Source organism: Diospyros lotus, chromosome 15 (assembly GCF_014633365.1).
Source record: "Diospyros lotus cultivar Yz01 chromosome 15, ASM1463336v1, whole genome shotgun sequence".
Classification (NCBI taxonomy): domain Eukaryota; kingdom Viridiplantae; phylum Streptophyta; class Magnoliopsida; order Ericales; family Ebenaceae; genus Diospyros; species Diospyros lotus.
In genome coordinates, this window is record NC_068352.1 from 23,841,082 (window position 1) to 23,857,089 (window position 16,008).

Consider the following 16,008-nt stretch of genomic DNA (forward strand, 5'->3'; position numbering starts at 1 on the left):
CAATAAAAAATATTTTTATTTAAATTTTTTTTCATATTTTACTATTTTTAATTTATATATTAATTAACAAATCCTATCTAAAAAATATATTCAAGAATGGGCATTTCCTTTAAAAAATGGATGTGGATAGAGTAGAGATCCATTTTACAAATTCACACCACAATTACAAATTTATCCTCAATAAAATTAAAAAATTACCAAGCTAGCCATCTCAACACAGCTCATTTGTACTCTAGCCATCTCATCTTCTCCATCCTTCTTTTGTCACCAGCACAATATAAATTTGAAATTTTATGCTTTAGTATTTTTATTGGGCTTATATAATACATATGCATTATATATTTATATTTTTATTTATAACATTTATATTATACATTATTTATTTATTTATTTATATATTGATTGATTTAGATGGGCCCATAGATTATAAGAGTTAGACTTAAAATGAATCCATCTTGATTGAATTTAATTTTTAAACTCAAAACCAAATTAATATACTAAAAAATTGAATCCTTTATTGATAGACACTACTCCTATCCATCAACCTTTTTTCTCCTTGTCTTTTGCCATTGAAAATGAATTTAGAAATAAACTTCCTTGATGATTTGATAATTGAAAGTTCACACGAAAAACCAAAAAGAGATTAGGAGAAAACTTAAATACACTGGTTAGAAACAAACGAGTTGAGTAGAGTTAAAGAACGTTTGAGGTATCTAAAAGAAAAATTATAATGGGTCATCAGATCAAATAATACTAAGTGTCAGCAATAACATATCACAATGTAATTTATTACCATTAAATTTTCCCTTTTTCTGAAACCAACCTTACTATTTTCCCGCACAGCATCTCATAATATTTCTTTCATTTTCTCTGGAACCAAACAGGGGGGCACCTCCGGATTAGGCGGGGCTTTTGGAAGGCAGAGAGAGAGAAAGAGCTAGGGAGGGAGAGACACCCCTGCGTCTGCGTGTGAGAGAGAGATTCTTGAAGCTGATTTCTTCCTTTCTTGATCCCAACCTATTAGCCATCTCCCGACAATATGGTCCACCTACATCCACATCCCTTTCTTCTTCATCTTCCTCTTCCTCTTCTTCTTCTTCTTCTTCCCCTCTCTGCATCACCACCAAGAGGAGGCCTCGTTCCTTTCCTCATTTCCCATAACAGGTTCTTCCCTGGATTTTCTCATTTTGTTGTTTTTGTGCACGTTTCATTGTTATTCTTCTCTCTCTCTCTCTTTTTCTCTAGAGCTCTGTGTTTTGTGGGTGAGAAAGTTGTTCTTTTTGTCTTGTTCGTGTTGCAAAGAAAGAAGGAAAGGTACCTCTGCCTTTCCTACCCCTTTTGAAACTTTTGATCCCCCTTTTGCCTAACAGCCTTTGTGTGTTCTTTTCTTTGCAATAAAGTTAATGCAAGCAACACATCTATCTGCCCTTTGATTGCGCTGTTAACCCAATTTCTTCTCTTTCTATCCTTCTTTTATGTGGGAGAGAGATAGAGAGGAAATTAGGAAGAGAGAGAGTTGGAATGATGATGGGTTGAATTCTGGGAGCAAAGCATGGGTTGGTGCAATCATTGGTTTAGCCTTTTATCATCATCGTTGTTTTTTTTAAAAAAAAAATAAGTTTCATCATTTTTGAATTCCTTTTTGCTTTTTGGTTAGAAAGGGTGAGGAAATCCGATTCCTTCCCATTTGTCTCTGATGAGATTAAGGCGTAGACAATGCATTCCTTCTTGTTCTTCTCATCACAGAGTAAACCATTTTGCTTCGTCTCTCCAACCTTTACTTCTTCGAAATTAATTCTTCATTAACCTGAATAATTAGTTTGATTTTTAACTTCCTTCTCCAAAGGTTGATGCTTTAGAGCTTTTCCATTAGTTCCCATTGTGTTCCGTTTTTATTTTTTTATTTTTTTGTGAAAGTTGATGTTCCTGTTGGTCATATCTTTGCTTCTCTGCCTAATATTCGTTTGTGGTTTTGTCTCAAGTGAAATATTGAATTTATAATGTTTCGTCAAGATGCCATTCCATTGAAGGACGCGGAATATCTCATAGTGTTTCTCTTGCTGATAACTAGTAGTAATTCTCTGTCCTGCAACAGAACTAATTTTTGTGCAAAGTTTACTCAGCCATGAACCACTGCTTGTTTCTTTTCTTGCAACGGTGTAATGTGATTCTCAAATGTTTCGTGTTCATATATGTGCTTATTATTCGTTAACATCTCCAACTGGATGGAAGGTGATTTAGAAGTTTTGAGTTTTGTTGCAGTACCAACATGCATTGTGTCTTTTTCTGTCAATTTATACGGCTCATGTAATTAGAGTACATCCATTAGTGTAAAGAACAGGATGGGGAAGTGTTGATTTTCTCACATAATGTATCTTCCTCTTTTTTCTTGTAAACAATAATGGCTTATTTAGTTGTAGAAAAGATTTTCTAATTTTTCCACTCCAATTTTACAACTAAACAGGCCCTAACATTTTTTGTTTTAAAAACCAACAGCGATCATTCCCTGAAAATTTAGAAAACATCTTTTTGATGTTTTCCAATTCATATTACAAAGTTGAAAATTTTCAAATTGAGTTTTCTGTTTTCTAATTGAAGTTGTTAGTTGACTCAACAGAAAATTGGAGTTGGAAAACTAGAAAATGTTTCTACATCTAAACAGGCCCTAAAGTTTCTATATGAGCTTAACTTAGTTTTAATATTAACTTTCTGGAATGCATTATTTGAAATGTCATATAGAAGACCTTGCTGTCATAAAATATTCTGTGTCTAAATCTTATAATGTCATTACATAGTTTCATCAATTTAACTCTCAAGAGTGATAATTGATGTTGCTATTGGTTTCTCCTTGCGGCTTCTAGTGAATCGCGAATGAACTTTTGTTGCTGCTGCCCATCCTTGCCCACTAGTTAAGGAATCATTTTTTTGTAATTTCAGATTCTATCTCTATGTGCTGAAATAATTATGATGTTATAAATCTTTTACATTTGCAGTTGAGTTTTATGTAGTCTGGATGCTATTACGTAGGAACCATGTCCATGTTGCTTCTTAAATACTTGTAGACTCATACTGAAATTACTTCAACATTTATTATTTTTAAAAATCATAATTTCAAATTGTTTACTTATAAAAAAAAATGATAATAATTTCAAACACTTAGTTTGGAACACTTCATTGATTGTGCTGAAAACAACCTACGAGGTCAATGTCTAACAGAAATAATATTTGACATTCTTGGAATGCGGTCTCATGCATCCAAATAAGTGTTGGAGCTTTTCTAAAATACATCATGCACACGACTAACATAAAGTAAAGCATATGATAAACAACTTCTTCTATATGAAACAAAGAAAATAGTTAATAAAGGGCAGGCTGACTATCTCTCAGTAATGTAAATTAAGTGGAAACATGCAATATTAAATTGGATTATATAGTAACATGCATACAATGTATGTAGCATGCAGATATAAAAATAGATGGTCATGTCCTTGCCATGTCATGTGTTACCATTTAAAAATTTTTGTTTTCTCATGGTCATATTATTCACGTCCACATCTATGTCAATCCTGAGTTGGTGGTTTCTTAATAATTAATCTAAGCAAATATGAATACCATCACTTTTTTGCTTGAAAAATAAATAAGTATTTGTATTATCAATTTTATCTGCTCATCATATTACCAGTGATTAAAATATGCAAATACTTATATATGGCTTTGAAATTCAGGTTGACGAAGATGAAGCTTATTGGAGACACAAGAAGGCCAGAGAAGAGTTGGCATGGTCCCATAATTCTGCTCACTTAGTATCCCAGTTAACCCGATGTTTTAGTGAGTATATTTGTTTGATCTTGTTTCCTACTCTTTCTCTCTCTCTCTCTCTCTCTCTCTCACACACACACACACACACACACACACATTTTGTTATATTCAGATCCTATTTGCTGCATTTCTTTTTTTTGCATGATTGTTATTTCCTATATTGGGCACAAATGCACCTCAAATATATGAAGTTGGCTGCCTTACTAATGAATCTTAGACACAGTCAAATGAGGTAGTATAAATCAAGTCTGATCTCTGGTGTGCTAACCAAACCACTTAGGGTTGGTTAAAAGCACAGATTGAGTTCTATTGTTGGTTGGATCCAATTAACTTTAGAGTTCTACTAAAATATGAACTTCTGAATTTCACTCAGTTTCTCCCTGGTCACTGATACGTATTGTGCTTGTAGCTAGTGCTATGGTTGGATCACGATCATGGATAGGAGGGATCTTTAGCCGCTCTGGCAATAAACGCTATGGAAGTGACAAATTCATTGACTATCCTTTGAGTCCTCTTCAGGTAAATGACACTTCAATAAGCAACAGGCTTGTTTAAACCCTTATGTTTCTATTTGGCTTTTCCCTGTCTCTGGATTTATCTCCATATCTCTCTTTATGCATATGCTTATGCTTCTGTACATGCTATGGTCATTTTTTCTCATGCTGTTATGCACATTGCAGTCATATAGAATAAGATCTCCTGGATTTAAAGTAGTTACATGCGAGCTCCCTGTATTTTGTACATCTTCTGCATGTCGTCTAGAATGTTAAATTGGAGCTTATTATGGAGAAAAAGAGTTTTGGGAAGTATTTTTGCATTGAGTTAACAGTTTTGGTTTACAGTCTGTAGCTACAATGTTTGGTTCCTCAACTACTCATGTTTTCTAACTTCCTGACAGGAAGAGAGACTTCAAAGGCTTCAGGAGAGATTGCAAGTACCTTTTGATGAGACCCGAGCTGACCATCAGGTGGTTCATGCTTGTTTAATTTATTTTTTTCATTTTTGATTCTTTCATTTGTTACTTTCTTGACTTGTTTGGTGGAATTGTCTTTTGTTCTGCTCAACCCAGTAGAAATTGCAAGCTTCTGACTGTTCATATGGCATTTAATATTAGCATCAAGATTTATTATCTTCTAAGTCTATTATAGTATTTTTCTTTTTTCTGCTTTTGTACTATCTCTATTATAGGTGCATGGTCTTAGTTTTGAGCACTGCTTATTTTATATAACCAGCGTTTCTCTGCATGGTTTTAGTTGATTTTTTATTTCATTCTTCATGAACAGGAAGCTCTTAAAGAATTATGGTGTGCTGCCTTCCCCAACATTGCTCTTACAGGTTTGGTCTCTGAACAATGGAAAGATATGGGGTGGCAGGGTCCTAACCCATCAACTGACTTTAGGTATAGTTCTTCCATTTGTAGCTTGTTTGAATTAGTCTTTCTGAACGATACTTCAGATTTCGATGATATGCTGTTGGGAGTATATGGGCCACTACTGTATCTAGGCTAGTAGTGGATTCCGCAAAGTAAGGTTTGAAAACCTTATTTTAAAGTTTAAACTGATGTTATGGCAGTCTTCCAGTCTGGTGATAGAGCCCTCACTTCTCTAATAGTGTAAAGTGGTTAAAGGTTCTATTAAGACAGAAATTGAACTAATATTTTAAGAGTTTCGGCATATCTTATGTAAAAGGACCCACCGTTTCAGTTAAAGGTTCATGTACCTGACCCCACGGAGTTGGATTTAAGGCTTGTGATTGTTGTTGTTGTCTCTATTTCTGTTGTTACAAACTTTTTTCATTCTATTTGCTCTCCTAAAATGTGCATTATTAGTCTTTTTTAATATGTTCAAACAATCTTAATTATCCCTCTCACATTATTTTCAATAGGTGTTACTCTAAACTTTATTATGGATAACCTCATTATTAATTCTGTTCTTTTATACAGTCACATATCCATTATAACATCTTAGTTATACTTATGTTTTATATGTTGGTACTTAACTGCTTAATATTTTATATTATACAATGAAGTTGATTTTATAGCCATTTTTGATAAAAAAAATTCTTTTAGCCTTAAGGAGATTTATAATTGCATAAAATACTGAAAGCACTTATCGACTTTTAACTATTGTTTTGATATCACGAGTAAATACTAAATAATCTCTTATTCCTTTTAAATAATCGATTCAAAATATTTAAAGTTAATTTCTTTGAATAACTTAATCTTCAAATTTTATAACAATATTGTTCCCATGTCTATTTTTAGTAAACTTATATTCCTCATATTCAGTTTTCAACTTCCATGATTAGAAATTTTTTGAATTCTTAGGTGTCCTTTTGCAATTCAAGCTTAGTATTTATGTGTTCTTTTATGCTATCTGCCAACATAAAATCATTTGCATATAGCATACTTCATGGTACTTCTTTTTAAATGTGTTCTGTGAGTTTATTCATCATTAGAATAAATAGTCAGGCTTAACAAAAAAATACAGTATATATAATCTAATTGTAATTATAAAAGTTTTTAGTATTTCCCCACAAGTCCTAACACATGTCTTCTTTGTGATACATGTCTTTAATAACCAACATGCAAGTAATCCAAATTTTCTTTTTCTCTAAAATCCTCTACAAGACTTCTCTGGGACTCTATTGTAGGATTTTTTTTTTTTTTTTCAAGTCTATAATACTATATATAGATCTCCTATTTATCTTTAGACCTTTCTACCAGATGCCTTAGTGATGTTGATTTACTAGGCATGAAACCAAATTAAACAACAACAACATATCCAGCCTTTATCCCACTAGGCATGAAACCAAATTGGTTTTTAAAAATCTTGGTTTCTTTTCTTAACCATTGCTGAATCACCCTCTCCCAAAGTTCTATAGTCTGGTGATTGGATTAATCCCTTTGTAATTTCTACAACTTTGGACGTCTCTTTTGTTGTAAACAGGCACTAGATTGTTCTTTTTCCACTCCTGAAACATCCTTTTTGATTTTGCCTATCATCATTTCAAGAAATTCAATAATTTTTATGTCGGCTGTTAACTACTAAACACAAACCTCCTTCCTTGTTTGGGCTTGGAATCAGCTGTAATAGAGTAACTTTTTCAACACTAGAAGTATTGAGGGGATTACTTAATCCATAGGTGGGGATGTTGAGAATATGAACAATGAAATAGTTAAAAAAATTAGTCCTCTCTAATAATTTTAGTTTTTAGATGAGTTATTAGTCAGTAATTCAACACTTGGAATTTGTTTTATGCATAGTTTTACGATAAATGTACTGAGATATATTGGTTGGGCGTATAAATGATTAGACTTGTAGAACACATATCTTATTTCCCAATCCAGGTGTCAAGTGTCCAGTGAGAAATCGAACTTTAGAAAGGTTCATATAACATGGCATGAATTTATTGCATATTTATGACGCTCTTTTCATGGTAGCCCATCATCTGGATGAACTTGATTTAATAGAAAGCTGCTTCAATTGACATGGGGTTATCTAATGTATAGGGACACTTTCTGATTGCCTTACTACACATAAACTACCACCGGGAAATAAATTGAGTGGTTTCATTTTCTGAGAATGTCAGTATAAGATAGAAACCTTGGGTATAAAATGCAGACGAATCTATATAAGAGTTTTGAGTAACCAACATGTCAAGAAGTGTTGATACAAAAGTTTTTATAATTTTAGTTAGAAAATGTACTGTGATTCTAGGTTTAAATGCAATTCTTTCTTGTTGAAAATTTTTACTTTCTGCAGGGGCTGTGGCTTTATCTCACTCGAGAATTTGCTGTTTTTTGCAAAGAATTATCCGGTATGTCTTGAGCAAAGAACCCTCATTAGATGAGTGCTACATTTTCTTTAATTTGTATGTTGTTTTCACTTTCTCCATAGCCTTTTATTCTTTGTGTCTATTGTCCGTTCATTAAATCTAATTGTGCAAATGATGATTTATTACTAATTTCATAAAAATTCAATTGAAGGATTCTTTTCATAGGTTATTATACAAACAAGGAGGCGAAAGGGCAACATGGGAATATCCATTTGCTGCTGCAGGGATTAATGTATCATTCATGTTGATTCAGATGTTGGATCTGTGCTCAGGTCTGTTAACTTACTGAAGTGTTGTTTGGTATCAAGTGTTGCATTTCTTACATTAAAGGCAACCATTTTTGAAAAAAAGGACCAGGCACTAGACAAATGATCCCATTTCTTGCTCCTTGTATCACTAAATATTCATTGACCACCTCTTAACATTTTGTGGATCAGAGTTCTCACTGCTATTAGATCACTTTAGTATTTCTACGTCTAGCTTTGTTTTTTCGTCATTCAGAACACTGAATAATTTATTCTTGATCTATTTTATATCTTGAATAAGAAAAAAGAAACAAATGTTTATGGTTTATAATGTCATTGATTTTGCCTTGGCAGAAAAACCAAGATGTCTTCCCGGAATGAATTTTATTAAATTATTAGGTGGTAAGTGTCCATGCTAGTTAAAATTCAAGTCTTTGCCTGGAGGATACTTTGGATCCCATGCCTAGTTTCCTATGTTACTCACAGATAAAACTATGCATACATACTACTGCAGAGGATGAGCAAGCCTTCGATGTTCTGTACTGTGTAGCTTTTGAGATGATGGATGCTCAGTGGCTCGCTATGCATGCTTCGTATATGGAATTTAACGTAATCCCTCTCTTTCTCTCTCTCTCTCAGATTTGTGAAACAAATTAACATAGTGGTTTCACTAAAGCAGCTAATTTTTTGAAGAGCATTGGTTTCCTTTTGTTCCTACTGATTGTGTTCCTAGCAACCAGAAAAACCAAGACTTCATTTTTTATTTTAGTTATTTCCATCTCATAGGCATAATCAAATATAGCTGTCAAAAGAAATTTTTCCAAGAAATTTTTGCTTCAGGACCTCATTTTGTTAAGTTTGGTTTTAAACCAGGAAACACCATATACAGTGTAAAACTGCTATTATGCTTGCAGCTTAACATAAGCACTGTTTTTAGGATCATGATTCTTGGTCTAATTTGGACCAAGCATCCCCGACCCTGCTTTTAACAGGTCCACCGTCTTTCCATATTTTAGGCGTTGGTTGCATTTTCGGATCCAACATTAAAGAATATGGTGCATGGAACAGTTTTCCTCCATTTTATGTAAATTCTTCAATGTCACAGGATAGGTGATTTATATTACTGACATGAAACCAGAGACATGCATAGGTGCACTTTTTTTTTTTTTTTTAATTCATTTCCATTGAAATAATGCCTTAGAAGTCTAAAACGAATTTTTTTGGTTATATGCCTCTTTTTGTTCGTGTTAAGAGCATCGCGTTATAAAGTGGGGGGAAGACTAGGTTAGGACCCCGACCCCAACCCATTGACTGGGACCACAACCTGTCCGTGCTGGCAGGTTTCGAAGCCCATTTTGAAACTTTGAGCCTATGTAATGTATGCGTTCCATTTGTTATATTTTAACATTGACAACTGAACTTTCATTTGGAAAACATTTCCCTTTGATGAGCTTGCTACTTCCTAGCCTGACTTGCCCTTTTCTTGAACTTGTTAGTAAATATTGATTCTTGGACCTTACTTTAGTTTACTTTTCTAATCAAGGCTAAAAAGTTTCGAATTAGTCAAAGTAGTGACACTTGTTGAATCACTGTCCTTCAGGAGGTTCTTCGAGTAACACGAACACAACTGGAGCGAGAACTGTCTTTAGAAGATGTTAATCATATGCAAGATCTACCAGCTTACAACCTGTTGTTCCAATAACATCTTTGGATGAATATGTACTACTGGAAGTCTTGTTTGAATGCAAACAGCTCCAAAACAAGGGCATGCGGAAGAAGACACATCCTAGACCTATGGAAGATCAACCGTGTAACCAAGCTTCCAATTCCGGATTCTGGGCTTTTACCACTGAAATGTAAATCTGCAGGCGTGCACCGATGCTGGAAACTAAGAACCTCAAAAACATTGTAGACAGTAGCCGATTTAATCAAATTATAGATCGATTACTCGTTAGGCATTTGTCCATGATCATTGCTCGTTCAGCATCCCAGATGGAACGTGGATTTGCTGCAGGAGCAGCCTCAAGACACCCAGAGTTTCTTCAGATTTTATCCTGTCAAAAACCACATAAAAGAGAAGAATCCTGGGAATTTTGGCCTTGGATTGGTGCTCAAGTTGTATGATACAAAGAATTTAGAAATGCCACCCATCCGATTCTTTATTGTGTTCGTATGAATGAATACTGGTGTAAGAATTCAGGGCTGGTGGTTGATTCTGATGCTTTGGTTCAAACAATTTAGGCAAGTCATCCAGGAAAGTGTTATTTTCTTCTTTTTCTCTCTTTTGGTTCAATTCAGAGAAATAATGATGATATGGTGTGATTTTTTCGCACTTTTACTTGCAGTGTTGAACATGAATACTTATTTTAGTCTTAATTTAAGTTTGGACAGAGGAGGCTGCAACTGACAGTTGACACTGACAAGTACTGTTAGTCAGGGTTCAAAAATTATTACATCTTTTATAGCCACCTCATAAACCACTCGTATGTTAAACTAAAAGTGACTCCTAATCCCAAAATTCACTTATCGTGTCCTCTTAGTAAAGGTTCTTTAAAAGCAAACCCCCCTCCTCTTCGTCTTGCTTTGCTTTGAGATTATCCACTCATTACCCAGCCCACCCCCCCCGCGCCGCTCTTCTTCGTCTTGCTTTGCTTTGAGATGATCCACCCATCCATCCATCCATCCACTTCTATAGCCACGCACCCATTTCAGGGCTGGTGGTTGATTCTGATGCTTTGGTTCAAATGTGAAAACAATTTAGGCTTTTAAGTCATCCAGTGAAGTTTTCTTTTTTTTCTCTCTCTCTCTTTTGGTTCAATTCAGAGAAATAATGATGATAATGGTGTGATTTTTTCTCACCTTTACTTTCAGTGTTGAACATGACTACTTATTTTAGTCTTAATTTAAGTTTGGACAGAGGAGGCTGCATCTGACAATTGACATTGACAACTACTGTTAGTCAGTGGTCAAAAATTATTACATCTTTTATGGCCACCTCATAAATCACTTGTATGTTAAACTAAAAAGTGACTCCTAATTTCACCCGCCGACTTAATATAATGATAAAGTATTTAAAATTTTACCTGAAATATCAAAATTTAAATTAGTATAACAATAAAGCATTATTAAAAGATAATATTTAATTAAAAAAAATAGTGACATTAGAAGTTAAATCTCACATGAATTACATTAAAGACAATTTTAAATATGTATAAATTATATTCATATTTAAATTTATTTAAAAAATACATCTAGAGAAAATGTCATTTGTGTCTAAAGATAAATAAATATCTTAAATAAATAAATAAATAGAAAGAATGACTGCTAATCTCAAAAATGTCAGTTATGGTGTCACTTAGTAAAGGTTCTTTAAAAGCAAACCCCCTTCCCCCCTCTCCTCCCCTCTTCGCCTTGCTTTGCTTTGAGATTATCCATCCATTGCCCATCCACCCATCTGCTTCCATAGCTACGCAGCCACATTAGGAAAAATAAATAAATAAATAAATAACTTGAATTATTGGGACAAAGTGGAAGCTGCTATTGCGGGCAAGTGGGGATCATGAGGAATGAGTTGGTGAAGGCAGGCTCAAAGACAAAACCACTTCGGTTTAAAGTCCATTTAGATCAAAGCAATTAATGTCTGATAATCAATTTATTACAAAAACACAAAATTCAAAAACCAACAATTTAATTTACCGTTATTGAGATGACATCCTGAGTGACTAAGAGTTACTGAGGTGGCTATATACCATTTTGAGGTTATAAAAAGAAGAAAAATGAAGAATGAAATGACAAGTTGTGGATGTACATCTGTATCATAATTTTGACACTTACGTCTAAATTAGTTTAATTGATTAAAATTTTATTTAAAAAATAAAATAAATTTTAAAAAAATATTTTCATATTAATTTCGCATGTTAATTATATAATAATATTTGTAAGAATTATATATATATATATATAAAATATAACTTATAAAAAAAATAAATACATCATGTGTAAGAAATTATATTTTTTTATCTTATATATATTTAAATTTATATGACACTTGTCATGTTAAGTCATATAAATATATATTTTTTTAAATTAATGAATAAAATTAAATTTAATTAAATTAATTTCAACCTAATTGTGAAAGTTGAAAAAATTAAGAATTAGCAAAAAAGAAAAAAAAATCTGATAGGTTACGTGGCGACGCGTAATAATGATAAAATCCAAATCTTATCGAGGAATGTTGACTGGGGAGGACTTTTGCTTCTCGTTACACCGCCAGGTGCGAGCGACCACGTGTGAGGGACAGCTGGATCAGCCCATCATTCAGTGGCCCAAAACAGAAACACCCACGGCCCACTATGACAACGACCAAAGCTTCCCACTACTTATTAACCTTTTCCTTGGTAAAAAAAAGAAAAAAGAAAAAAAGGGTGAGTCTGTCAGGAGAGTAATTTTTTTTTTTTTTTAGATATAACTATGATGGCTTTTTTTATTAGGGAAGATTTAATGTTAAAGACTTTGTATCTATTATTATTATTTTTTTAACATTATAATCTAAATGATTCTGCAAGTAAAATCAATTTAAAATTTAAAATCCAAACTTAAGGGACAAAATAAAAATAAAAAACTCATGAGCTACCACCACAGTGGTAACCTTTCCCTTTTCCAATTTCATTCCTTCAGTCAAAATAAAAATAACTGTTTTGTTTTCTATTTTTTAATTTTTGATTCATACAGAGTGTCACATCAAATGCAAGTGTAAAATCTTGAGCCAAATCATTCGTACCCTGGGAATATACTAGAGTTGAGGTAAGCTCCTATCAAAGTGGACATCGTTATATGTTAAATATAAATGGAAGCAAACGTGACTAAGATATCTTGTGATATTGGGTGCATGGTAAAATATAATTATCACGCTTCACAATAATTGGATAATTATATGTTGAATATGTCTTTAATATATATAAAAATAGAAGCATTAATCATGTTTTGGTTTAAGAGCTTACTCCAACTTCTGAATACGATATGATTAATCAATTTGTAGGAGTTGGTTCTATTGGTTAAGTTGTTACACCCTAATCTCTATGGGGACAAATCCCAGGTGGGTCTGGTTTAAAATAACAAGGATTTGGATAAGATTTCTTCTTTAATCTTATATATATATATATTTATATATATAACAAGTATATATCTATATATATCAGTAAATAATATAAGAAGATTTGAACCGATAATGAGTCACTATCTAAATTATTTTTAAAGACGCTGAATCTTATATATATATTCAGTAAAAAGAACCATTAGTCAATTATTTTCAAAGATGAGTTGACAAAAAGCAAACAAATTACAGAAACAACTGTACGTCGACGAGCATGTTAGTGGCCAACCCTAATTTGCAAATAGTGACAATTTTAGTGAGATTTACTGGTGAAGCCAAAATTCCAATCTCAAGTTTCCACGTAGCCATAGCAAGTCCACCATGAGGACAAACCCTAATTGGTGTGTGATGAAATCAACAAGTATTTTTCCACTTGGTTTGAGCTTGTCCCAGTCATCACTCACTCACTCATAAAACCTCAATAAGGGAAAGAAATTACAAATTAAAAAAAAACAAAAAAAACAAAAGAAGAAAGCTTTGAGTTGGAAAAGTGACATTTGTTGGTGGTTGTATTTCAAATTCTAGGGTTCAAGAGTTTTTTTAAAAATTTTAAAGTTTAGGGTTGTACTTCGAATTGTTTACAAATGTTAAAAAAAAAAATGTGAAAAATTATATATGGTGTATATGTAAGTTAAGAAGTTATAATTAATGCGATATATATATATATATGAGAATTTTGTATAATAATTCTAATTATATGGCATATCATTTAAAGATATGGCTGGTGGGTGAACTTCTACACTTAATGTGACGCTAATTAACTAATTCTTGGGGGAAAAGTAGTGTGAAATGGATTTGCCATCTTTGGACTAATACCGAAAGTGGATTGATATGATGTCGGCACACTGAAAAATGTCAAACTTAATTAATTATCAGCTTCCCTTCAAGATATATAGTCAATGGGCTGGAGCTATATCTGTATTATTGTATTATTATGAGCCACTACTACACCAGGGTACATGCATGTGCTTCTTGTCACCAAAGAATGGACTCCTGGTGCCATCATCACTAAACCATATATATATATATATATTGCTTACATGAAATATATTCTATAAAAATTGGTGTTAAAATAAGTTATTATCATAAAAATATATCATTATCCAAGCTTAGGTATATATATATATATATATATATATATATTGAAGATAAAATGCCTACAGTATCACCGTACTTCCTTGGAGTGTTGGGCAAATAGAGAGTGATTGAGTTGTGACAAATTGCATTGCCAAGACATGAGACTTGGAAGGATGGCACTTGGCAAGGCAACCTCAATTGAAGATATATATCACTTAAAAGTGTGCACTAAACACCACTACTAGGTTTTGTTTGGTCCCATTCTTACTTGCACTTCTTGTTGCCAAGGAGTAAAGGGTTACTTGTCTTCCTGAGGTCCACTAATTAATTAATTAAAACCCTTCTATATAACCATTCTTTATTCTAACTCTTTTATGCATCACCCACTAACAATAAATCAATCACTTCTTACTTATTCACCTCCATCAAAACAAATTTGAAAATGGTTGTTCAAATTATAGGATCCACCATATTCCAAAGCCCTTTAAAGATCTATGTTACAGTGATTGTAAACTTGTTTTATATCATATGGTTTAACAAGTCAACATACAAAGCTAATTATATATTCTGCATATGATTCAGTAATGTTGGATTGGTCCCAAACTAGTGTAGATAAAAAAAAAGAAAAGAAAAAAGAAAAAGAAAGATGAAAATGTATATAAATTGGCCAAAATAAGTTTGAACATTTAATTAATAGTAATTCATATCTTATTCTATTTTATTATTTATTTGAATATAATAATTGCCAAAAATCTATTATTGTCACCTAAACAATGGCTTTCAAACCAACAGTTCAACTTGTAAATCACTGGTCAAATCAGTAAACTAGTCCTCACATTTGGTTGGATTATAGATACAATTTTAAAAACTATACCCCATAAACTCTAAAACTATGATTTCTTGTATAGAAAGAAAATTCTATTATCAAGATTACGAAGATCTTATCTCTTTCAATAAGTCTAGACATAGATTTTTATATGCTTACTTAATTAGTGTAATTTATATGAGTTACTACTCGTGTCATGATGACTAGAGATTGGATTGTTGATAATAAAAATAAAATAATGTTGGGTTGGATTGAGTGACCCAAAGGCAACTAAAAGAGTTTGAAACCAAGAAGTAAAAACTTGCGTTACGGCTAAGCATGGGATGGCTGCAGCCCTCATGCTGAATGGCTGCCGCCCATAGTGTATATAGAAAGCTGAATGCGTAGTTTACAGCCATGCCAGCAGTTGTATTTAACTACAAGAAAAATAGTTTACTTGGACAAATGGCAATTTGGCAATGTGTTTTGAGTTTTGACATTTTTACTCTTTGCAATAGGCTGTGTCACAGATAAGGCCAACAGCATTTTGGAGCCCCCTTGAAAGATGGACAGAACAAGAAGCCAGTAGGGGCCCCACATGATGGTGAGATATCCTCGAGCATGCTCAACAGTCTGTGAGGCATTTCGTCAAACGTCTAGGGCCCACTTTTCTTAACATGTAGAAGCTTCTTCATTAACCTAAACCAACAAAGATGTTTACTTCACCCACTGACTCGGGCGGAACCCTGATCACAGAGGAGGCCGTTACAGCTTTTGAGGGCCAAATTTTCTCTTTATTATCATGTGGGTTCAATGAATGGGTAAAAATGAACAAGATTGAGAAGACGATGATAAATGGATATATTGTACAACTAGGGTGGTAATCTAGTGGCAAAATTAATGCGATGTTTCGAATTTGAGTTTTGGAACTTCTTTGGTTGTCAGTCATAAAATTATCACTGGTTAAAATAAAAATAATTAATAATATTGCCACTAAAATTTTACAAGGGATTAGAGTGAATTTGGCTGTGTTGAACCTAATCTCATGGGCGCAAAAAGGGATAGGGGCTTGC

At 33.1% G+C, this 16,008-nt stretch overlaps 1 protein-coding gene across 6 annotated transcripts; it reads left to right on the forward strand.

The window, feature by feature from the left end:
* The first annotated feature begins 810 nt into the window (after window positions 1-810).
* Window positions 811-10,418, forward strand: LOC127791397 (uncharacterized). Of its 6 annotated transcripts, none has more exons than XM_052321256.1 (11): window positions 811-1,747; window positions 1,983-2,073; window positions 3,726-3,828; window positions 4,229-4,338; window positions 4,718-4,786; window positions 5,103-5,218; window positions 7,584-7,638; window positions 7,808-7,928; window positions 8,256-8,303; window positions 8,416-8,510; window positions 9,502-10,413. In XM_052321256.1, exons 4-11 carry the CDS (start codon window positions 4,237-4,239, stop codon window positions 9,601-9,603), a joined length of 708 nt encoding a protein of 235 aa, XP_052177216.1. In that variant the 5' UTR covers window positions 811-1,747; window positions 1,983-2,073; window positions 3,726-3,828; window positions 4,229-4,236; the 3' UTR covers window positions 9,604-10,413. The 6 variants fall into 6 exon arrangements, 5 of the variants coding, with proteins under 5 accessions (XP_052177216.1, XP_052177217.1, XP_052177213.1 ...); XM_052321257.1 differs by having other exon boundaries at window positions 811-1,164; XR_008020942.1 differs by lacking the exon at window positions 1,983-2,073 and having other exon boundaries at window positions 8,388-8,510; window positions 9,502-9,555.
* Window positions 10,419-16,008: the final 5,590 nt, after the last annotated feature.

Bases quoted from the DNA above. Each gene is read 5' to 3' on its own strand.
- LOC127791397 (XM_052321253.1), top strand. From the start codon at position 1,697: ATGAGATTAAGGCGTAGACAATGCATTCCTTCTTGTTCTTCTCATCAC. The intron at 4,787-5,102 runs GTGGTTCATGCT...CTTCATGAACAG, and splicing joins AGACCCGAGCTGACCATCAG to GAAGCTCTTAAAGAATTATG. The intron at 5,219-7,583 runs GTATAGTTCTTC...TACTTTCTGCAG, and splicing joins AACCCATCAACTGACTTTAG to GGGCTGTGGCTTTATCTCAC.